This window comes from Ovis aries, chromosome 16 (assembly GCF_016772045.2).
Source record: "Ovis aries strain OAR_USU_Benz2616 breed Rambouillet chromosome 16, ARS-UI_Ramb_v3.0, whole genome shotgun sequence".
Lineage (NCBI taxonomy): Eukaryota > Metazoa > Chordata > Mammalia > Artiodactyla > Bovidae > Ovis > Ovis aries.
The window spans coordinates 14,558,176-14,582,850 of NC_056069.1; the positions used below are offsets into that span (position 1 = coordinate 14,558,176).

Genomic DNA, 24,675 nt, shown 5'->3' on the forward strand with positions numbered 1-24,675 from the left:
TTCAAATAAAGACTAGCACAAATGGAAAAGATCTGAGAAACTGCCTCCTCCCATTGTTTCCAAATTCCACTCAGGTTTGGAACTTTTTTGAATAATTTTCATTTTGAAACTTGAAAAGGTAGAAGAATCCAGCTTCCTTCTGCTCGTAGGAGACATAGATAAGCATCTCCCACAAAGGTACACGATTATGTTACCCTTCTGGAATCCTGGTAGCCAATTCAAGTTGTTTTTGAAGCACAATGCTACCCATGAGGCCTAAACTAAAAGAACCAGACATTCCAGATTGACTCAAATAATTCCATTTTTTAAATGTAATGTTCTGGCACCTCTGTGATTTCCATATTTGTTCCAGTTTTCATCACACCCTGTGATATTGAATGGTAAGATCAAGAATAAAATGCTTCTTTGAATGACTCAGCTGCCTTCCTACCTTGTGGCTGTTAGGTATAGAACAGTTTGTCAGAAATTAGAGGAAAGCAAAATTTAGAATTTATTTCTCTTTGAGAATTTAGAGAACTGAGAATTTAGTTTTCTTTCAACAAATATAAAGAAGGTAAAATTTGTAATGTGGTTGTATGGGGAGGGAAAATCTCATTAGGAAATAAAAAACGAAGGAAGGAAGTCCTCGATAGAAACTGTGGATCTTTGATGACTTTTTCATTTCTGCATGATTTGAGATTTAGAAGAGCCAAGCTGAAACCTATTTTGTTCCTCACTCTATCTTATAATTCGAGGGGAAATGACATTAGTAACTATTGGACTATATTATTCTCAAAGACCCAATAACTTAGCTTTGCAGGCAAGTCACAATGCAAGTCACCCCAAGATAGGAAGGTTAAGTCTGTTTCATTTCCTTTGGAACTGTTTGCAAGCATTCAGAGCTCAGAACTGGGCTGTCCACCCTGTGGTCCATGCAGTGTAGCTGTGCTGTCTCTGACTCTACAGAACGAGTTTATACAACTGAATTGGAAACCAGCTCTCCTGCGCTATGTCTAGTCCAGTCTGTGTAGGCCAGGCTTTATCAGTTTTGGGTACTCTGTGTGATAATTACTCCTTGCCAAACACACTTGTCTGAATTATTCCATGAAACAACTTGATAAATGGGTTTATCAAGACCATTAAGTCTTGAAGAACTTAAATTAGTCCCAGATGACTCTCTTTCCAGTTAAAAAATGGATTTAAACAAAATCTGAATGTAAACATATTTTTAACTCAGTTCTATTTCAACCACTGAAGCACATTCTGGCAGTCAGCACTGTATCTATTCTTTGGCATTTATGACTTTTGTGCTTGTTGGAAACAAACAAGATCTCAGGTGCCTATATCTATTTTTTATATTTATGACTCTTTTGTGTTTGTTGGAAATGAACACGTTCTTGATTTTTTTATCTGTAAAATAAAATAATAACAGCTGCTTCATAAGGATTTTAAGATGATTAAGATAGTAGACAAAGTGATTTCACAGTATGAGGTACATAGTGAATGTTTAATAAATTTAATTCCTTTAGTTCATGGTAGAAGTATAAAGACTTGGAAAGTGAGTTAAATATAGGTTTCTCCTACTATCTGAAAATAGAGAGTTCCTAGGAAATTATTTCACAAGGTGAAATAGCAAAAAGTGAAAAAGCAATTACCTTAGGACACATCTTGCTAAGGATGCATGAAATAAATCAAGATATCCTCACAGACAGTTCAAAGCTATGGCATTTTTTAAAAATTGAAGTTTGGTTGATTTACAATATTGTGTTTGTTTTGGATATACAGCAAATGATTCAGTCATACATACATATATATTTCACTTTATTTTCCATTATAGGTTCTTATACTGAATATAGTTCCTTGTGCTACACAGTAAACTTCGTTGCTTATCAGTTTTATGTATAGTAGATGATATCTGTTAATGCCATGCTTCTAATTTTCTCTCTCTCCCCATTTTCCCCCTTGTTGACCATAAGTTTGTTTTCTGAGTCTATAAGTCTGTTTCTGATTGGTGTATAGATAAATATTATATGATATAACTTATCTGTGGGATCTAAAGAGTAAAGCAAAAGCTATGGCATCTTGATGCGGAGATGCTGAGTGTGGTTTCTGGGGAAGGAGCTTGGCGGGGCCACTCTCACCACTTGAGCTGGGTGCTACCTCTGTCAGTCTCTGCAAGTCAGACACTGAAGTGTATTTTTGCTTTTCACCTCTTTTCATAAAAGCAAAAAAAATCCTCCTCAGATTTCTTTTAGCAGAAACAGGCACTAACTTAGGCCTTATGTAAAAGTGAAATGATGTAAAGTCAAGTTTTGAAAAGTGGGTAATACCTGTAATAATATCCATCAGTTTTCAAATTAACATTTGTCTTTCATTGTAAAATAATGAGTTTTTTTTTTTAAAGATTCATTTATTTTCTTTATTTTTGGCTGCACTGGGTCTTCATGGCTGCACACGGCCTTCCTCTGGGTGTGGCAAGCAAGGGCTACGCTTCGTCGTGGTGTGCGGGTTTCTCGTTGTGGTGGCTTCTCTCGTTGCCGAGATGGGCTCTAGAATGTATGGGCCTCAGTAGTTGTGGGGCACGGGCTTAGTTTTTCTGTGGCATGTGGGATCTTCCCAGACCAGGGATCAAACCTGCATCCCCTGCACTGGCAGGTGGATTCTTAACCACTAGACTACCAGGGAAGCCCGATAATGAGCTTCAATGGCAATCAAGAGCTAATATTTTGTGCATTAGTTAAGTTTTAAAATTGAAGGCTGTTCCCGATCTATTTTTAAAGCCCTCTGCTTCTCTGGTCCTATTCCACACCATTTCTTTCCTGCTTCCAACTCACCAGTCTGACAGAACCATGTACTAGTCCTGATACATTCCACAGTTTCTTTTCCACCTTTACTGAGATAAACTGACAGGTAGCATTGTGTAAGTTTCCAGTGTATAATGTTGACTTGCTCACTTCTATATTGCAAAATGCTTACCACCACAGCATTGGGTGTGACACCTGCATCATGTCCTAAATGACCACTTCTTCTTTGCAGTGAGAACACGCAAGATTCCCTCTCTTAGGAACTTTAAAGGATGTAATATAGTTTCATTAAATATAATCACTGTGCTATGCATTCGATCCTTGGAACTAAATGACTTTACAACTAGAAGTTTGAACTCTTTGACCAACATTTCCCTCTCTCCTACCACCCCATGCCTCTGGTAACCACGATTCTATTCTGTTTCTTTGAATCTGAGTGTTTTAGAGTTCACACATATGTAATAATCATATACTATTTGTCTTTATCTGGCTTATTCTGACTTAATTTCATTTAGTATACTGCATTCAAGATCCATCCATGTTTCCATAAAGGATGGATCTTGAATGCAGTATGCTGAATGAATCCATTCTTCTTGTGGCTGAATTGCATATATACATACATATCTTCATATCCATTCATCTGTTGATGGACACAGGTTATTTTCATATCTTGACTATTGATTGTAAAATTTCTTTCTTTTTGCTTAATTTATTTAATTTTTACTTTTTTTGGCCACATGGCTTGGTTCCCCAACTAGGGATTGAATCTGTACCCTCTGCATTGGAAATGCAGAGTCTTAATCCCTGGACTGCCAGGGAAACCCCTCACTCCAGCCCCATAGTTGCTTATATCATTTTTCACCTGTCAGTTAACTTCTTCCCTAGTTTCCTTGATTATGATCCTATTCTTCCTTTAAAGTAATCACATCTTTTCTTTTACAAAGTCTCCTCTGATTCCCTTAGTACAAAAATAATCTCTTCCTTCTAGTCATTCTCATGGCATTGCATATTTTTAAAATAAAAATTTAAACATAGAATAGGATTAGATTTACAGAAAAGTTGTGAGGACTCTATAGAGAATTCCATATTCCTGTTGGCTAGTTTCCCTTAATGTTTACATCCTACATTACTGTGGTACATTTGCTACAACCAATTAGCATCATTGGTATATATACTGAGCACTTGCATTTATATTATAACTCACTCATAACTGTAAACTCCTTGAAGCCAGGCCATTAACTTTTTCATTTCTGTAATACATACTAAGTCTGTTTCCCACTGAGCACTGTGTGAGCACCAAAACAATACACGTCAAATGAAAGAAGAGTTGTCCTCATTCCTTTAATTGCCTACCTCAACCAAAGCCCTCAGTTTGTCTGTTTATTATAAGTCAACTTTTTGTTGGGGTAGAACATACATGCAGAAAAATGTGATCATAAATTACAGAGCTCACTGGATTTTCACAAGCAAACACACTCATATAATTCACCCACATCTTCAAATAGAATATTTCCAGCACATTTTCTTTCCCCAGAAGTCCCCCAGTGTACCCCTTCTGGTAACTGCTGCTTTCCATTTTGATGTCTGATATTGCCCTCAGTTATATTTTAATAATGGATTCACAATCACAGTATCTTGGTATAACCCACTTTTATATTATCATATCCATGCAAAGTGGCTTGAATCTATCTATTAAAAAATTAACTGCTTGATTAAAGGAAGTACAATGAAGTAGCTTTCGCAACAGCCAAACAATGTCCATTGTCTTTGTAGTTTATATAGTTTCTGCATCAAGGTCCAGCTTATGGTTGGAAGTACCCACTCTGGCTGAAGGACAATTCCAGGCTGACAACATCAGTCAGGCCAGTGTAGGAAGTAGGACATAAACCATTTTGGTTTCTGTTCCCTTAGAAACACATGGAACAAAATAGAGTTTGTCAAATGGAAATATACAAAACCACCGGGGAAATAAATGTTATTTTTAAGCTTCTAAGAGGCTATCACAAATAACTGGGAGGAAAGTGGAAAGAATTCAAAACGCAGGTGACCTTTTAACAGGCAGAACACAGCAGGGTCAGCAAGTGCCTAGAGAACGTTGTGACTTAGAGAAAGATGCTGAGAGCCCAGGCCAAGAGGGACTGACCTCACTGGACATGGTGAGAAGTTACTGTGAAGGAGCTGGCTTTTTCCTAGTCCTGTGAAAGCCAGACAGCAAAAAGGAAACCATCCTCCAGAAATGGAAGCGTTGAAAACCGCTGGCTACTAAAAGAGGACCAGATTTTGAGATCTGGGAGCTGGTGGGTTTGCTGCTGGAAGGCAGGTCTGGAGTGTTGCCCTCCAGAAAGCTGGTTCTCCTCTCCTCGCAGACCAAGTACCATGGTGGCGTGTCTTAATGCTGCCAGTTGGTCAGTCTAGCTTTCCTCTCAGAGATAGCTTTGAGGAAACGGACTACACTGGAGACAGAGCTCTCGCATAAAGGGAAAGCGTCCCCAGACCAAGCACAGAGGGGAGGGGAAAGCCAGGGCTGCTCCTGGCTTTCTCTTGGGTTACAGACAGTCATGGCCAAGCACGGCTGGGACCTGCAGTGCTCTGGTCCTCACACAACTAGTAGGGTGGTGTGCCTCTCACTAACTAGACTAACAAGTGACAGGGTGCATAAAACCTGGGAGAAGAGGCCCTGGGAGGCTGAATTTACTCCCCAGCTGCCAGCCTTTGTCCCACTATCTTGTCCTCCTATCACAACTTGCAGACCAGGTGACTTGCAGGAGGTAAAATAGAAGTAGGCTTATGCAGGAGCCCACAGAGAAGTTTTGGATGGCTCATGGGTTCTGCTTATGCCAGCTATCTGGAATCTTACAAAAACATTACACCAGTCTCTCAGAAAATGGAGCAGGGACTTTCCAGAGGGCAGATCATAGCAGGGCAGTAAATGCAAGTGGTGATTCTCTCCCTTCACTCAGACCAGTTCTCCCACCTTTTTTTTCTCTGATTTTATTATTTTTTTAAATAGAAAGTGACAAGAAGAGTTTCCCCAAATAATACATTGGAGCTTGTGACCAACAGAATTAAAATAGATCATTTAATAACAGTGTTCTAAAAATAATCAAAAGATGCTTGCTCCTTGAAAGAAAAGCTATGACAAACCTAGACAGCGTATTAAAAAGCAAAGACATCATTTTGCAAACAAAGGTCTGTATAGTCAAAGCTGTGGTTTTTCCAGTAGTCATGTAGGGATGTGAAAGTTGGACCTTAAAGAAGGCTGAGCACCGAAGAATTGATGCTTTCAAACTGTGATGTTGGAGAAGACTCTTGAGAGTCCACTGGACAGCAAGGAGATCAAACCCATCCATCCTAAAGGAAATCAACCCTGAATATTCATTGGAAGGACTGATGCTGAAATTCTAATGCTTTGGCCACCTGATGTGAAGAGCTGACTCACTGGAAAAGATGCTGACACTGGGAAAGATTGAAGGTGGGAGGAGAAGGGGGTGACAGAGGGTGAGATGGTTGGAGGGCATCACTGACTCAATGGACATAAGTCTAAGCAAACTCTGGGAGACAGTGAAGGACAGGGAAGCCTGGCATGCTGGAGTCCATGGGGTCACAAAGAGTCAGACAGGAATCAGCGACTGAACAACAAAAATTAATTAACCCCTTATCTTCACAGGGAGTTTTTCCCATAGTTGCCAGATTACTACCTTCTTGACCTCTCTTTCTCAGCTGAGTGGAGAGGGTGCATCCTCTTCTGTCGCCAGCCTCCATCTTCATTGCAAAGCCCTGTGACCTCTCACTTCACAGACACAGAAAGCTCATCCTGCAGCCAGCCCCTACCCTGGTTCCCCACCCTCAGCAATATGGAAAAGGGTGGAAGTTTTCAAGTTCTCTCTCTCTTTAACATAAACTGGATGAAATTCTTAGTTTGGGTTTGTATGTTTCACCAAAAACCAATCCTGGGCAAACATGAGAAAGGCTGCAGAGTTGGTCCACCTGTTACCTGGATTCCAGTAAAAGATGGAGGCATCCTGGCGGTGGTTTAGTCACTCAGTCGTGTCCCACTCTTGTGACCCCGTGGACATCCCACGCCCATGGGATTCTCCAGGCAAGAGTACTAGAGTGGGTTGCCATTGCCTTCTCCAGGGGACCTTCCCGACCCAGGGATTGAACCCAAGTCTCCTTCACTGCAGGCAGATATTTACCAACTGAGCTATGAGGGCAGCCCCATCCTAGATGTCCATAAATAGAAATAATATTTTCGTATGTGAGAGTACATCCACTAAGGAGGTTCTAAAGGAGCTTTACAGAAATGCTGGCTAATCCAAGCACAGGCAATGTATCTGCTCTCACATTAAGCTAAAAAAGATTCAAAATTATTTCCTTATAACACGACTGCAGCTGGGCAGTGTTAACATCTGCAAAGAAAGACAAAAACGGCTGGAAAGAAATGCATCAAAATGAACAGAGATGGAGCCCGCAGGGTGAGACGTTGCTTGATTGCCTTTTCTCTATAATTTTCCAGCTTTTGAAATGAGCATGTCCTACTTTTATAACTATGAAAAAAAGCACAGAAAGTCTTGAACTTTGCATTTAACCAGTGGGCCAAAGCAATAAAGAGCAGAGGCTCCGTGGCGGGGCACCCAGCGCTCCTCAGGGCCGCAGGGCGGAGTTGGCTACCGCCGTCCGGGCGGGGCGGGGTCCCGGGATCGCCTCCGGGGCTCAGGACCCTGCTCTGCGCCGGAGCCTTCAGAGGGGAGCCTGTTTTATCTCTGCGCACCTATGACGTCACCCTAGGAAAACCAGAAAGCGCCGATTAATCACGAAGTCAGGACTAATCCCTGAAAGGAATTCGGGTCGGGGTGAGATGAGAGGGTGCCCCAGACGGCGATGTCAGACGCCGCCGCGGGGGCCGCCGTCCGGACAGCCACGCCCCCGGCCCGGCGGGCTGCGCAGGGGCGCCTGCGCAACAGCCCGCAGGTCGCTGGCCCGCCACCTGCTCCCTCCAGCCAGGCAGATTTGCTGTGCTAAGACCGTGCTTGACTATCACCACGGTGCTGAGACAATGGTTTGCCCACCATCTGCAGTAGTATCAGAGCCCCAAAGCGTAAATTAAATCCTGGACCGTAACTGAAATTCACTTGGAGAGAGAGGCCATTCTTAAAGTATAGGGTTTTATAGCTACCTGCTTTAATGAGATCTGTATTAGAGTTCCATATTATTCATGACTTTATTTTTATTAAAATTGTTTTAACGATTTCCAACCATTGTTAGCCTGCTCCGTTAGCCAGTTGCTGGAGGATGGCCGGGCTCTAGGATCCAGAGTCAGGGTGCAGGCCTGTGTTCCCCAGGAGCCCTTGTGGGGAGCGACCGCAGCAAAACCAGAATGGGCACCTAGCAGCAATTTATGGAACAGGGCTGCCGACGCCTGGAGAGGCTTGCTAAGGGAGGGTGAACCTTGGATGCTGGCTGCTTTCCTTGGAGATGGTCCTCACACTGGTCTTGCTGAAAAGCTATGTCCTCTGGGAGAAAAAGTGATCAAAGGATTCTAGGGGTTCTGAGATGTCAGTAAAGACATCAGATAGTGAAATATGTGGTTCTTATGAATGGCTTTGTAAAGTCTTCTGAAAAGAATTCTGGGTGAGGTGACACAGTCTTTTCGGGCCAGTCAAGCAAAGGGCTTGATGCGTTTTAAGTGGGAAGCTACTGGACTTTGCTCAGGAGGCAGTGCTGGGAAGAGTGCCTAGGAGCACAGGGAGTGAGGGACGCCTCCCTTCGCCTTCACAGCGTCTCGTCTCGCAGCAGGCTCTTCCATGAACTTTCCTGTGGGCAGTCTTGAAGGACTCCCGCTGGAGTCCCTGCAGCTCAGTGTCCCAGCTCCTACACCCTGGGTTTGGTTTATCAGGCACATGTTAAACTGTCAGCCATACTATGAGTCACACCAGTGAGCAGGGTGCAGGCAAGTACCTGGAACTTGGGGATGAGTGGAGATGGAGCTGGAGTCGGGGTCCACATGAGCAGCACTGGTACTCCTAAAGAATGCCGCTAAGTGCAAACTGCCCTGCTGATTCGTTTTAATCACATGAGGACTTGACACGATCTGTTTTCTTCCTTCCTTCCTTCTTCCTCTCTCTCTCCCTCCTTCCCTCTCTCCCTCCCTGCCTGTCTCTCACTCACACACACTCTTTCTCATTCACACACGCACTCTCTCACATACACACACTCTCTCTCAGTCTCTCTCATACACTCACACACACACTTTCGCACACTCAAACACACATACTCTCTCTGTCTCTCTCAAACACTGTCACACACTGTCTCACGCACACACACACACGTTCACTCTCTCACACAGTCTCTTTCTCACACTCTCTCCCACACACATTCTGTCTCTCACACTGTTTCACGCACACACACACGTTCACTCACTCTCTCACACACACTCTCTCACACACTCCCACACACACTTTGTCTCTTTCTCACTCACACACACTTTCTCACACCCACTCGCACAGTCACTCTGTCTCTCACACACATTCTCTCATTCACACACACTCGCTCTCTCTCACAACAGAGGTCTCACCAGGGTTGCTTTATGAGCTTCACCCGCACACTCAGTGCTACGTCATGTTAGATTGCCTTGGCAGGGAGAAGGGTGTTTATCTGCTTCTGATCACTGTTGGAGTCTCAGGCCTTTAAATCTTTTGAACTTAGATCCATTGTTCCACACTGGCTGCTACTGATTCTACAGCCCCAGTGCTTTCTTGATTATATTTCTTTGGCTAAAATGTGATGCCTTTTCTCCCTCTTGGACCCAAGGGGCTGGGGATGTGGAGGAGGGTTCTTAAGCCATAATCAGTAGCTTGAATCCCTGTGACCTGTTTGGAGCTCATAGTCAATATCTAACTGGGTTCAGGAGAAGTAGCAGTGGGTTTATATAGCTCAGGAGAGATAAGCCAGTTCAAAGGTGTGGGAGGAAAAGATAGGGATGTTTGGTGGCTACTAAAATCAGAGCTTCTTAACCTGAGGTTATCATCAGAATTACCCAGCAAACTTAAAAATAGAGGCTTCCAGGGTTGGGAGTGGAGCAGACATCTGTGGTTTTCAAAGCTCTTGGCTGATTCTGATATCGGGTAAGGCAGGGCCCACTGGTTTACGGTGTGGGCTACTGTGAATGAGGAGTAGCACTCAGCTTAGGCAACACAGTGTTTCTGGGGGTGAGGCTGCTAATCAGAAATAATGAGGTTTTGGAGATATATTTAGCCCGGGTTTCCAAAATTAGTCTTGCTGTTGGGGATGACCTTAAGACTTGGGACTCAGCTGAAGGGATCTGGGAAGAGGACCAAAGTACCTACCTCCTGAGTGATTAGGAGGCAAAGGTTTGCAGGTCCCTAAGCCTAAAGGAAAAGAGTTTGGCTTAGGTCAAAGAACCATCAGTCTTTTGAGGTAAAATTGTATGTCCAAATTGCAGATGAGGAAACCAAAGCTCAGAGCAATTAGGTGAATCATCTAAGGATTCCCAGCTAGTTGGTGACAGAGACAGAGCTTGACCTTTAGGCTGTTTGATTCCCGAATGTGAGTTCTTTTGGTGTCAGATTTCATTTCCCTTTTCAGAGGCCGTTTTAGTCCAAGAAGGGAGCTGAATATAAGCTGCAGAGCTGGGGCAGTGGAGGTGAGCAAAATTTAAGGAACAAATGATAGTGCTAAAAGCCGCAAAGAGCATTTATTTTGAAAACTCACAGTGGGGTTATTGTTTCAGTTAGGTTCTCCATAGTGTGAGATTTTAGTATATCCATGATATCTTCAAATCAGCTTGAGTATTAAGTAGGGGCATAATAAACCAAACCAGTGGAACCAAAGGATGCTTAGCTTCTAAATTTTAATAAACAACTATTCATACCTTCCCAGAATCACTTAAAAGGAAACTGGTATAACTTTGATAATATAGCCCTCACATTTTAGCAGTGTCTCTAAAGTGCTCACTGTCTTGGTTTGAGAAGGAAGTCAGCAATGACTTGGAGACCATGCCATACTTGTAACATGGGCTTGAGAGTCCAGAGCGGGGAGAGTAGAGGAAATGACAAAGCACCCTTTGGAGGATGAGGACAGAAATCCATGTAGGAAAATAATCACATCTTGGGGATCGTGAAGGGTCTGTAAGTACTACCGATTACTCACCAGTTGTAAGATCTCCCAGCATTAATCCATCTTGGCAGCGGGAAGGATGTTACCAAATGATTACATTGCCTGCTGGCTTCTTCCAAACTCCTGGCTGGAAAAAAAAAATGAGTGAATATTCACTCTGGATGATGGAATTGTTTCTTGTATAGAGTCTACCTCATGGAGGTCCTTCAAACAAATAAACTGGGATTTGAAATTTTATTTTTTTGTTGACCACATTCCAACAAATTCTGAAGTATCTAAGTCGTATCCTGGAAGCAGTTTCCTTAAATTTAACCAGACTCATGTCAGGCCAATGACCACTGAGGTTATATTTTAGCCTTATATTTTAAATACTCTGGAAATGTCAAACTTGGCCCCATCATATTGGATGAGACAGAGGGGGGGAAAAAAGCTTGGTTCTTGAAGGTGCTGTAACATTTTTAGGTCAATGTTTACTTAACTTTCAGCACACAAGATGACTGGAAAAAAGTGCACTTGCTGAAAAACAAAATAAAAATTTTTTTTCCCTCTATTGGTAGGAGATTCTTTACTTAAAAGCAGTAAGGATAATGTGGGATAGAAGACAAGAGGAACTGCATTCAGGTGCATGCAGGTGCTAGAAGAATTCTTTGGCTACTATGGATTTTGAAATGGCTAGCCCTTCTTCAGGTAATACTTGATGGGATTGTCAGGGGGGGGAAAGCCCCATTATTAACTAGCAAACCTCAGGAGACGCTAAGTGTCCTGGATATTTAAAGGAGAAAGAGAGAGAGGTAAGTGTACCATTTTAGCATATTACTAACCCTTGTCAGCAGAGAGGAGGTTTTCTTTGAAGAGAGGCGCTAAACACATTTTCACATTATACCTACAGAGAGGGTTCACCCAGGAGCCAAAGGCAGGTTGTCATCCAGGAACACAATCTTCTCCCAGCTCAGCAGGTCATGAGGACCTTGTTCTTAAACCTGGGACTATCGCCAGCCTGTGGAGAGACACTTTGGCTACTCATATAGCTCACAGGCCTGGGAAGAGTGTCTTTGTTCCATATCTTACTGGGTGGCTGTGAAATTATAGGCCTGGTGAAAAACCATCTTCCTCAAAGTGCTGCAGATGGTTGGGGGCCAGAGGCAGAGGGCTGTGGTCCGGAACGGTGATGCTCAGAAGCCTCTTTAGTTATTGTAGAGTCTGAACTTCCAGGCAGATCTATTTCTTGAGCAAGTCATGGGCCTCTGCAGGTGAGATGGAACATTGGATAGCCCAAGTCATAAATTACTGTCTTGTCACTGAATCGGCTAGTTTGTGCCACAAGTTTTACAGGAAGACAAGTATTTGATGAGTATTCACAGTGGGAAAGTGAGGTGGTACAGGCTAAGTCATGTGGAACAAGCAGCACTTTCAGCTTCCACCTGTTAAATGCCTTGGCTGTGAAGGCCATTTTATCTCAGGGAGTATTGACCAGATTCCTCAGAGCCAGCATCCAAGATCAGAGTTAAAAAGAAGAAGAAGAAGAAGAAGAAGAAGAGCAGGACAAGAACTGCTGGTAGGAAAGGGAGAGTCAGGATTAAGAGGTGGGAGGAGAGAGTTCCAAGAAGGTAGTGTTATAAACCCTGTGAGGTCAAGCCCCAACAAGGGTCTTCCTCCCACCCCCCGGTGTTGTTTGAACCAATAGAAAGAGAGAAGGTTTGGTTCAGAAGCGAAGGAAAGCTTTCTTCTTTGATCAGAGGATGTAGAGGCAGACGCTCAGGCTCTAGAGCACATGCCGTGGGATAAAAGAGGATCATTGGAAATGAATCTTCATTTTAACCTGTATCAGAAGGCAAGGGCTTTTTATATTCTAAAAGTTCCTAAGGGTTTTCTTTTGTAATCCTAGCTTGTCCTAATTTTCTCCCATTCCCCATGGTTGCAGATGAGATTTCAAAGTGGCAGGAGAATGCGAAGTGGGAAAGAATTACTACTCAAGTCAAAACTGCTTGAGTTACATATGAGACCCTTGATTGTTTCCAAAGCATCATTCAAAGCACAATAAAAGTAAATCTGACTTTTAATTGTTACACCTTAGGTAATGAAGGGCCCCTAATAAGGTTCTCTCAATTTATTCTCATTCCTATATCCTTTGGGGAAAAGACTTCTGAGAGTGAGTTGAGCTTAAGGCAAATGAAGCCTTAGTACCAGGAAAAAAAATTCACTAATATTTCTTGTAGCAGATTTAGTACTGCCAGAAAAGGATACCTAAGGTATTATATGTAGAGAACAAACACTGTAATCTTGATGTTATGATGGGGGACATTTCACTGATTAACTTTTTGAATAGTTTGCTATCTACTAACTTTGAAGTATTTCTTACAAAAAGATGGCTGTGGGAAGGTTATATTCAAACACACCTGGATAAATCACCCATTGTTTCGGTGAACTCAACTGTTTTTTCTATCTGATAAGTTACTCAGCCTTGGAGCACTAGAAATACTTACCAAGATCATTAATTATATTTCCCATCATGTACACACTGTGCTCGGGAAGGGCTGCCATAGCCACTGCTGTGAATTGAGAACAGACGAGCTGTCCTATTTGTCTTCCGCACTTCTAGCTTGATTGCATAGGTGTGCTTGACTTTATGCAGTTTCTGTGAAACATTCTGCATATCACAGAACACAGTGAATTTACTTAGGCACTATTACATTAAGGAAGGACTAAGAGATGTGTAATAAAAAATTTAATCCACGTTTTACCATTTTAAAATTGCATTTCCAATAGATGTATTTCATTCTCTAGCTTTCTGCTTTAGGGCAGCATCTAAGTCTGATTTTCAGGAAACAGGCATCAGAATTGTTGGGGAAGTTTGTTAAAAATCTAACAGAAAAAGCAACAGATGCTTGGGCTCCCACCCCAGATCAACAGACTTGTCATTTCTGAGGCCTGGGAAATTGATTTTAACAAGTTTCCTGACCCTTCCACCTCCCCCATGGTGATTTGGAGCACAGCAATATATTTATGGTCTCACATTCTGTGTTGTTTCTCTGGTGGGGGGAGGAGGAAGGAGAGAGAGATGGGAGGGGAGAGAGAGGGAAAGAGAAAGAGAGAAATTCTCGGTTTTGCTCTAAACCATGAACAAAGAGAGAGTAACCTCTGTTGACAGGCAGAGGATGAGATGGTTGGATGGCATCACTGATCCAATGGACATGGGTTTGAGCAAGCTCCGGCAGATGGTGAGGGACTGGCCGGCCTGGCGTGCTGCAGTCCATGGGGCTGCAAGAGTCGGACACAACTGAACGACTGAACAACAGCAACAAGCCTCTGTTGATGGTTTCTTGCCTCCTGAAATGAACAAGGAAACAGTTGAAGAAATCCTGGGTGTTTTTGTAAAGGGCACGCACTGGTTGTGTGGGCTGATAAACCTGGGGCTGAAAACATTTGAAACTGCAAATTTTCAAAACCATGAATATTTGGAATTTTTAAAAATAAATAGGAGCACACTACCATAGTTACCATAGTTTGGATCCTAGTAATTTAGAGTATGTGACTCTTTATCGAGATAAAATCTGCAGAATATCCAAACCAAGAGTCAATGTTCCAAGGTTTCATAAATTTAGGACTTTAAAAGATATATAAATTCTTGAATTCAGCCATTAGTTGTGCCTGTTAACAGGCTTTTATAATGCTTAACTAGGTAATATAGGTACTATATTTATAATTTCTCTTAATCTCATCTAATTTAGTCATACCTCTATAGATCTTAGTTTACATGATATACAGTATAAAGGCAAATTACATCAAAATATTGTCTTTTTTGGCTGAAGTTGTGTCTACCTAATGGTCTTAATCTAGCATTCTCAATCCTTGCATGAAATTGGATTTGAAGGGAAATCATTTAGGTGGCTCTAAAAGGAACAGGGAACCTGGCATAAGAGTTGTGTTTGTGGTCTCCAACCAGGTTCCCTCCGCCTGCAGGCCTGGCTCTGGCCTCTGGATGGAGGTGCGTGGGGGAGGTCTCTTGGGGATCCCGGCTTGGTTTACTACTGTGGCGAGGCTGACGGCAGCTGCTTTCCCAGGCCTGGAGGCTTCCACCCTTGGGGTGATGTGCAGTTTCACCCCCTTGTCTAGCCCATCATGACTTCCTGTTCTTTCTCTGTAATGTTTTTCAGATCCGCTCCTTCCTGTTTCTTTCCCCCGCCTGATTCTGGTCCAGGCTCTAATTACCTCACACACACCTGCACTCTACTCACACATCCTCTTTCCTGTCTACAACTTTTCCTCTCACCATATTTTTTCCTTCACATGGTTGTTAGCATCCTCTTCCTTAAGCATCCTTTCCATCACACGCCTCTTCCAGCAGCTCCCAGTTGCATCAAATGCAAGCTCCAGTCCTCCCTCACTGCCCAGACCATTATCTCCTTGACAGCTGGACCCCACTCCAGCCAAACAAATGTCCTGACACGATGTCTCTACAATGCTGCAACATCTGGTTAATTCAGTCAACTCTGTCAAATCTTCAGTTAATCATCTGGATGTTTTGTCTACAGGACGCCAAACATCTGGATTGACTGAAGAAATCTATGCTGATAGGGTTGTTGTTTTTTTTTAAACTGAATTGGCCAGATGTTTTGGCATCCTGTAGACACATCACTGTCTCCTGCGTTTGTCTTAATGGCTTGTCTGCATAACGTTCTCCCCACCTGCAACATGACCTGTCTCCTCAATGCCATGTTCTCCCTTCCTTCCAAATTATGGTCAGAATTCTCTCCGCCACAAAGCAGTTCTAGACTAATCCCACTAAACCATAGTCCGTGTTCATTCTAGCACTCAGTTTTTACACACATAACTCTTGTCAACTGAAGTCACGGTGCTGTGTCTTTATTCTGGGCTGTTAGCCTCCTTTGGATTGTAACTCTATAGGTATACGCAAGCTGTACTGTAAAGCAGTCTGCTTTGTATAGCAAGAGGCATGGTAGTCTAGTGATCAACTCAAAACTCTGGGTTCAGTCTTGTTTTAAATTTCAGCAAGCTGCTTTACTTCATGTGTGACCTGGACAAATTACTTAACTTTGCAAAGCTTCAAGTCTCCTCCTCATTTGTAAAATGGAGGCAATAGTACAGCCTATCTCACAGAATTGTTTATAAGGATTAAAAGAGTTAATACAGATAAAGTACTTAGAAGTGTCTGGCACAAAGGAAGCATCCATTAAATGTTAGCTGTTTTCATTATATGCTTTATAAAGCTTGGTTTTTGTGTTTATCCCTTCTTTTGACTGTGACAGGTAGGTAAGGCAGCTGATACTGTTTCCATGTGAGAGGAGAAAACTGATATTAAGAGGTTATATTGTTTTTCTGTTAAATCAGTTGCATGTCTGAAGCCTTATACACATTCCATGTCTGGCTTTCTACATATTACCTGTTGGCCCTCGGCTCCCTCTTGTCTCAGGAGTTAGAATATTGCTTTCTATAAAGAGCAGGTACTCAAGGAAGCCATGTGTGTTTTCCTACAGACCAGAGGTCCCTCCAAATGCTGTTTGGATCTGTGCCCACCTGTGACAAAGCGTCTTATGTTAGAATGAGAAAAAGACAATGTAGTAAGGGTTCCTAAAGTGAAATTTCTTCAAATATTAGAGCTGTTTCTGAACAAAAGTTATAACCTTCTTTCATTTTTAGTATACAAATGCCCTAGCTTTCTGAAATGATGGTAATATTAAGTGATAAAATACAGAGCAACACTACATAACATTGGTTGCTCAGCCGTGTCCAGCTCGTTGCGACCCCGTGGACCATAGCCCGCCAGGCTGCTCTGTCCATGGGATTCACCAGGCAAGAATGATGGAGTGGGTTGCCATTTCCTTCTCCAGGGCATCTTCCCAACCCAGGGACTGAACCTGGGTCTCCCACATTGCAGGCAGATTCTTTACTGTCTGAGCCACCAGGGAAGCCTCAATACTATAATGGATCCTGGTGTTTTGTTTTTGTTTTTTTTTTTGGAGGGAGGGTTATTCATTCAACAAATATTAAGTGTCTGTCTTTGCTAGGCATGGTTCTAGGCATTGGATCAATAGTAAAACTGACAAAACTCCTTGTCCTCCTGGAGGGCATTCTGTGGTGGGAGATTATGATAAACAACAAATAACATCTGTAAAGCTTAGTTTCTCATCTGTAAAGTGGTAACAAGAGTTCGTGCCTCCTCCATAGGGTTGTTAATAAGAGTTAAATAAATTAATAAAGAAGAGTGCTTAGGAGTTTGTGGTGCCATTGAACTACAGTGGGAGACGTAGAGAAACAGCATGCGGGGTGGGGATGGGTTGCAATTTTAAAGCTGAGTGGGTTACTGTAGGCCTTACTGAGAAAGGGCCATTTGAGCAGCCTTGAAGGAGCTGTGGGAGTTGGGGTGTGGAGGACAAGAAGTCAGGCGGGACCGGCTAGGGCACAGCACCTGAGAGGACCGCATCTAGCTCGTTTGATGCAGCGGCGGACACACGGTGTGGCCAGTCCAGTGATGAGGAGGAGTGTAATAAGGGGGGAGTCAGAGATTGAGGGAGGGGATGGGGGTCCTCTAGAGCCTTGTAGGCCATGGTGAGGCTGTGGGTTTTACTGTGAATGAAATGGGGAGACGCTGCCGGGTTTGAGCAGAGAAGTATAACAATGTGACTTATGTTTTAAAAGGGTGCACTTGGCTGCTGTGTTGTTAATAACTTAGGGAAACAAGGGTCGAAGCAGGGAGCCTGGTTATGGTGCTGTTATAGTTCTCCACACGAACGCTGATGGTCCCTTTGACCAGGGTTGGTAACAGTGGGAAGCAGTAAAAAAAATGGTGAAATTCTGGGTATATTTCAACTGTTGAGCCAACAGATTATCATAACAGACTGGATACAGGGTGTGAGATGAAGACAGGAATCCAAACTATTTGGCCTGAGCAACTAGAAAAGTCTCACTGCCAGTGGGGAAGATGGGGGAAAGTGCAGGAGAAGCAGATCCGGGGAAGAAGGGCTAGGAGGTGTAGACAGGTTCAGTGTTGGACATGCTGGCCTGATGACTCACGAAATCCACAGGATGGACATTAGGAAACTTCACTCTGAAATGGACCCACACCTCACATGCATAACTTTTCTAAATTAATTTAAAAATCACTAATTGAATTCTTTGGTTGCTTGGGAGACAGTACCTATTCTTAACTACTGTATTCATTTACACCAATAATATAATGAAAGTTTAGAGCAGAGATCACATTCCTCTTACCCTAAATATTTCCTCAAAAATTGCAAATTAAAGAACAATTTACACACATAATACCAAAAAAGAGGTAGTTCACAAATTTTAAATTTACTCATAACCAGTGAGAACTAGCCATAGATACTACTTTAGTCATTTATTTCCTATACATGATGCCTTTCATTTCAAATACATTTTCAATACATGATGCCCTTTGTTTCAGATATGTTCTTATTAAAGCATTTGAATAACAAAGCTCTGATTATATTACTCAGAAAACAAATGAGAAAATCACATAAGAGTTTTCTGCTCTCAAAGTTATCCTGATTATTAAAAAGTGCTGGAACTGCAGCAATGATTATCATTTCTGGCATCATGGAATGAGAAAATAACAATTTTCTAAAAGACTAAGAACACCTTCTTTTTGACTGGTGCTATGAAGAAAGCCATCAGAGGATGTTCTTACTGATCAAGTAATGTGAATTAGTATCATGATCTAACCTTAAAGGAATAATCCCCAGCAGATGTGGAAGAGAGAGACCAGATTCCTGTCTGCATTTAGAAGCTGGTGTTCTCTCCAGGTAGGATTCTCCAACCTTAGCCCAAAATATTTTCCAAAAAATTTAAATGATGAATTTCTACATTATCACTTACAGAAAATAATTCAAAGAAATGTAATTACATTTCCTTCTCCCTCCCCCTTTTTTCTTTCTGTGAGATTTGGACTAAATTGAGGCAAAAAGATGAGCAGAGGGAAAAATAAATGTGAGCCACGTGACTTCAGAAAACTCTCTCAGCATATGTCTAAAGATGCAAACTCATTATGAAAAGCATAGGGTGCAGACGTTGCTACAGTTTAGAACTTCACCAAATTGTCTGAAGTAATCACATAAAAGAGAAATACCCCTGAAGACTGTCATCTTGGAAAAAAGGTTAAAAACCTTTGTGAGTTCTTTAGGGCCAGTGCAAGAGTTACTGTAGAGGTTCTTGTTTAGCAATGAAACAGAATGGGAAAAATGACCGGTTGTAGCCGAGAGCTACCTTTGGTGGCTTGAGATCAGCCACGGTGAGAGTATTTACACCACAGAAGTTGGTAAATGATGCAAATCAGGGCTTTGCTTGTCTTCTGTTTTTTACGGAGCCAGTTAAGCAGCGCACCATTGAAAACTCTGCCCAAGGATTAGCACAGCCCTTAGAACCCGTGACAAAGATGTTCGAGTATGGCTTTGCAAGGAAGATTTTGAGGAATAATGAGTATTCTTTCCACAAGCATACTTCTTGTGGAGACTTCTAATACTTGTCTTGTTATGATTATTTTATTTCTCTAGGAATTCAGATTTCACTGAATCCTTATTAGAAAGGATTTCTCTAAAATATGGCTCTTATTTCGCCTTTATTAAAAGCTAAAAGAATGGAGATAAAATATATATGGGACAGGAAACCCTCCTGGTTTCTAGGAAGCAGAAGTGGTATCCCAGGATAAACTGTAGCCATTGGAAAGGAGTCAAAGCCATAGAGACACCAGACCTCCCCCCCCCCCCCTTTTTTTTTTGTGAATGACGGTGTTAAAGAATGTAACCCCTCTTAACTTCTCTACACCCCGTACATACAAATTGCTTATACTGATACAACCCTCAATGGTAACTCACTTCACACATCCATTTTCTTTCTTGTTATCACCAAGATTAAACAGCATGTTGGGGCAATATTCTGCATTTATCTAACCTTTTCACTCAGGCCACAGAGATACAACAGCACAGGTTTCTGTTCCTCACACGTCAGATCCTATCAAGAGACTTGGTAGTGACAGTTGATAAGGACACCATAGTTTATTGAACTTGTTCTAAAAACAACAGCAGCAAACCACTTATCTCCTCACACTTTTTTAATGACCTTGTTCTGTGGTGTCCCTGTTTTTAGATGCAGCAGACGTACTACTGACTGCGTGGCCTCGGAGCATACAGAGAGCTGCGGGCATGTGGTCGTGTGCATCTTGCCATTCTATCATTAAGAATTCTAGAGATCTGCATTTCTTCAGTTACCTATTGAGAAAGGGGAGGTCTAGAGTGAATGTTAACTTTCACCTTGCCGTCAGCTTCAACCAATGTGAAAAAAAAAAAATGGCTTGTCAGGAAAATGAGGGGAAAAAATTGCTGGGAGTTGCTTTCTCTCTGCTCTCTACAATGTCCAGCATCACCAAAGACAGCGAACAAGAAGGCTCCCAGACTTCACTGTTTCAGGATAACACATCCCTAGAGGATGCATATAGAGAAAAATAAGCCCAAATAAATGTAAAACTAGAATGAACTATTTGGAGAAGGAAATGGCAACCCACTCCAGTGTTCTTGCCTGGAGAATCCCAGGGATGGGGGAGCCTGGTGGACTGCCGTCTCTGGGGTCGCACAGAGTCAGACACGACTGAAGCGACTTAGTAGTAGTAGTAGTAGAATGAACTATAAAGGCGAATTTTCTTACATATTTTCTCTTTTTTCTTTGAATTCATTTTTTTGCTTTTTTTGCAGTTCACATGGCCCAAACATGTTCCTGTGACATTTCCAAAGATTTTGCTGTAAGCACATTTAATATCATATATAACAGTTTAACCATGTTCTTAAGCTTTTCAAAATTGCTATTGCTATTATTTGGTTAAGTTCAAAGTCAGTTTTATTATCATGGTGAAATTCTGATTAGATTCTAATCTCTGCAGAATTTCAGATCTTTCTGCTCTTTGCAGTTAAAGCAACATAAGGAGCACTCAGCCAACCTGTTTTAATTCTGTCATTCACTTCTTTTTCAGCCTATAAATACTAGTCTTCTGGTTGCACCCCAGAGACCTGAGGTTCCTTCTGTTTTGGAGACAAAACCACACTGTTTTAGGTGGACACAGCCTTGGAGGAATGATAGAGAAAACCTATGGGGTACTTCAATACAGACAGATCTAGTGGTAATACTTTTCAACAGTAACCAACAGAGACTTCGTGAGCTGAGAAAAGAGCCTTTTGCTTTGTGAACCTCTGTAATACAACTGCTGTTACAGTGATGAGGGAAAGACAGGGCACATTTCCAAACACTGGCTTATGTTTTGGTGACTTTGCATCTATTTCCCAGAAAACTTTTATCATATTCATCTCCGCTTTGAAACTTTCCCCTACTTCTGTGCAAAAAAGAAAGGGATTGTCCTTCTGTCTTCTTACCCCAGGTTCTAGATATGATCATAAAGAATAAATTATGAAATATTCCAGGGATACCAAAATGTATAGAGAAAAATAGAGCTAGGATTGACTACCCAACATCTATCGTAAGAAATCAAACATTACAAACATAAGTGAATCTGCCTATGTACTCCTTTTGCCTCCCTAGAGGTGAACACTAACTTTTGCTACATGTGTACGTCCATAAACAATATATAATTGTGAGCTGCACATTTTAAATTTTTATATGGGAGCTTTCATTTTCCTCACATTATTTTTAAGAGAAACTAATACACAGAGATCTTGTTTATTGATCTTTACCGCTTACAAAGTATTCCACAGCATGGATATACAATAACTTATTTATCTAGTCTTTGGTTGATACTTCAATGTATATTTAGTACAGTTCCTTTGAGCAGTGTGTGAGAATTTCTTTAGGGAGCAGACCTAGGATTTGAAATTTTGGATCACTGGATATGAACATTTTAAACTTCACTAGATATTGCTGTCTCAAAGACTGGATCACCAGCAGTGAAGCTGGCAGGTTGTTTAACAAGCTCTCTATGATCAAAGTTTCACATTCCGTCTAGATGGGGTGGTGGTGGTGGGGAGTATGGCAAGAATTTGCTTTTCTAACATGGCCATAAGTGAGGCTGCTGCTGCTCCAGCTGTAGTGTCTGGGACTATGTTGTGAGAGAAACTGCTGTAAAGAAAGCCTGCGTGTGTGTGCCATGCTGCTTCAGTTGTGTCTGACTCTGTGCAACCCCAAGGACTGTAGCCTGCCAGGCTCCTCTATGGAAAACCAGGCAAGAATAATGGAGTGGGTTGCCACGCCCTCCTCTGAGGGACCTGCCCGACCAGGGATTCTGCCTGCATCTCTCTACATCTCCTGCGTTGGCAGGCACATTCTTTATCACTTCTGCCACCTGGTAGCTTCATAAAGAAAGCCTAATTGGGTTCCACTTCAAAAGGGAGAACTGATGAGACACTATCTGAAAACACGTAGCTGGTACGGTTTTTATTAGGTAACTGAGCATTAACCTGTGGTAATAATTTTGGCATTCAGATTCTAGAAGACACTGATTAAATAGTATAGATTTACATAGAGTATATAGTCAGCATGACCGACTGTCATGAAAGGCTGACTTCTTAATGAGTTCTGTTGCCAGGATGGGACCTCCGTGTGTGCTCCTGCTGTTGCTGCGCTGAGAAGGGCAGGTGGATGGGCCAGGCCATGGTCTGCAGTAAGCCTGGCTGATACTACTTGGTGTGGTTGCGTCCTGACTGCAGTCAGTAAGCCTAGGTACCTAGATGCAGGTGTCAACACTCACTCAGGGGTTCCTGAAGATTTAAAACAAACCTATCAATCTTTATATTACATAATTTAAAAATTATATTTCAAAGATAGCAGAATGCCAAGGAGGTTTCCCTTAAATATTCTTCCTGTAAAACTTTTATAAAAAAATCTTGAAAACAAAGGCTTCACAGATTTTAGGGTAAAAAGATACAAACAGGCTTGTGCAGTCTGCAAATGGTTAATATGTAAACTGGAAGGAAAGTGATTTTATTTCAGATTTAGCAATACAAAAGGTCAATTAGAAAAAAAGAAAAAAACATATACCAGTAACCAAAAGCATTTGCTTACATCATTCCACAATTTACATAAGATAATTGCTTTTCAAAACCAGACAACAGGTTCAAAAATACTTCTTTTCACACCCTTAAGTGATGCTGTTGTTCCGGAACAATGGCTGTTATAAGGCCATTTATTGTGAGCACATTTCCAACGAGTTCTGGTTATCATTACTCTCATTTTATCTTCTTTCTTTTTTCTCTCTCATCAGCTTTTTGCTTTCTTCCCTCCTCCTTTTATTCACTGGATTCCGAGGATCATAGATTTCAAATGTGTCTGAGTCTTGCATGCTTGCATCTTTCACTTTTCTGCTTTTATCCTCAAACTGAAGTACATGCGACATCCTAAAGTGGGAGAGAGATGGTTCACTGATTTTGGCATAAGAACTGAAAGAAGTTCTACACTACACTTGTCTTGGCATAATGAACCAAAAGGCTACAAAACATCAAGATGGGTTGATTGTTTACTGGTGCTTAAACCACATGGAAACCAACTTCTCAGAAAACACTTAAATTTGAAAAACATGTCTGGAGTTTGTTTTGTTGGTTTGTATTTCTAGTAGTGAGTCTCTGTGCTTCAGACTTCACTTGAGGTTCCTTCTCTAATGGGAGGTAAAGAGTTCTACCCAGAAGTCTTTCTTCAACTAAACTCAGAGAACATTCTGTCAGCTTCCTTTAAAGAGCACACTCACTGAGCCAGAGTGAGCCAGGTTACAAAGCAAAACCCTGACAGTAAACCAGCCCTATCTGATTTGTTTTGTTTGCAGTAGTTCAATGGGTCAAGTATGGAGTGTGTTCAGAAAATTCCTGTTCAAATGGTGTTATGACTCCCTTTTCTGGGGAGTTGCTGAGTTTAAAAAAATAATTGTACAAGAAGAAACGGAGCTTTGGGCACAGATCCATGAATTAATTTCCTCCTCTTACTGTTGATTACAACAAATCTAACCACCCTGCTTCCCTACTTTATCAAATGCTTACTGGTCTTAAGGTATCAACATGTGCTTGAATCCTAAGTGGTCATAAGTTGGCCATGCTTAGCAGCACAGAACTGTGTAAGTGATTAGCTCTGCCCCCATTAGGAGGTGTTGGGAATAAATAGGGAAGTTCCAAACCAGATTCTAGGGCAGCTGAATAAATTTGGAATGAAAAAAGTTCAGTTTTTTGATATATAAGTAAAACTACTAAGGCTTCTTTTTCTCACTAGATATTTAAGCAATTTTAAAAACAGGCGTACCCAGTACTTTTCTTTATCACAGCAGATATGGCTAAATTGCCTAAAGGATTAACACTCCCCACATGTCAGCTGTAACTTTCAGATGAAATCCAAATATTATAGTGATTTCTTTTTCCCTCTATAAGCAGAGATTGGGCGATAGGTACTAGCAGAAACTCCCACAGCCTTTCTTCCTGCAGTACCACAAATGCTGGGTGAAGTTTACTTGTGTTAAGAATTCCCATGGATATACTTAGCTTTTTGAAGAATTCTAAAAAGATTTTGTGAGCAAAATGAAATGTTACAATATTAGTGATACTGCAATTGCAAAGAATTCAGTAGGGTTGATTGTCACGAGTTGACAAGCTATATATTACCACCATTCCCACCCTCTTCTTTCCCAGAAAAGCTTATTGGAATGCAATGAGTACAAGTGATATTATTATATGGATGACCTAGAGTCTAGTTTACTAACTGAAGTAAAGCACATTTGCATTTCTGTACTTTATTATTAATA

General features: G+C 41.7%; 1 protein-coding gene and 1 long non-coding RNA gene across 15 annotated transcripts in view; one reads left to right on the plus strand and one right to left on the minus strand.

The window, feature by feature from the left end:
* LOC106990331 (uncharacterized) overlaps positions 1–24,675 on the plus strand; it is a 134,349-nt gene that overhangs the window by 81,002 nt on the left and 28,672 nt on the right. The window lies entirely within an intron of this gene.
* CWC27 (CWC27 spliceosome associated cyclophilin) overlaps positions 4,100–24,675 on the minus strand; it is a 273,447-nt gene continuing 252,871 nt past the window's right edge. For 3 of the 10 annotated variants that reach the window (XM_042233752.1, XM_004016938.5, XM_042233750.1), the window contains one exon: positions 22,849–23,290. In XM_042233752.1, coding sequence (XP_042089686.1) covers positions 23,267–23,290 — 24 coding nt within the window. In that variant the 3' untranslated portion in view covers positions 22,849–23,266. Of the gene's footprint in view, positions 7,568–10,480; positions 14,247–22,848; positions 23,291–24,675 lie in introns of those variants that run through there. The other 7 variants (XR_009596753.1, XR_006056495.1, XR_006056496.1 and 4 more) reach the window with 7 other exon arrangements.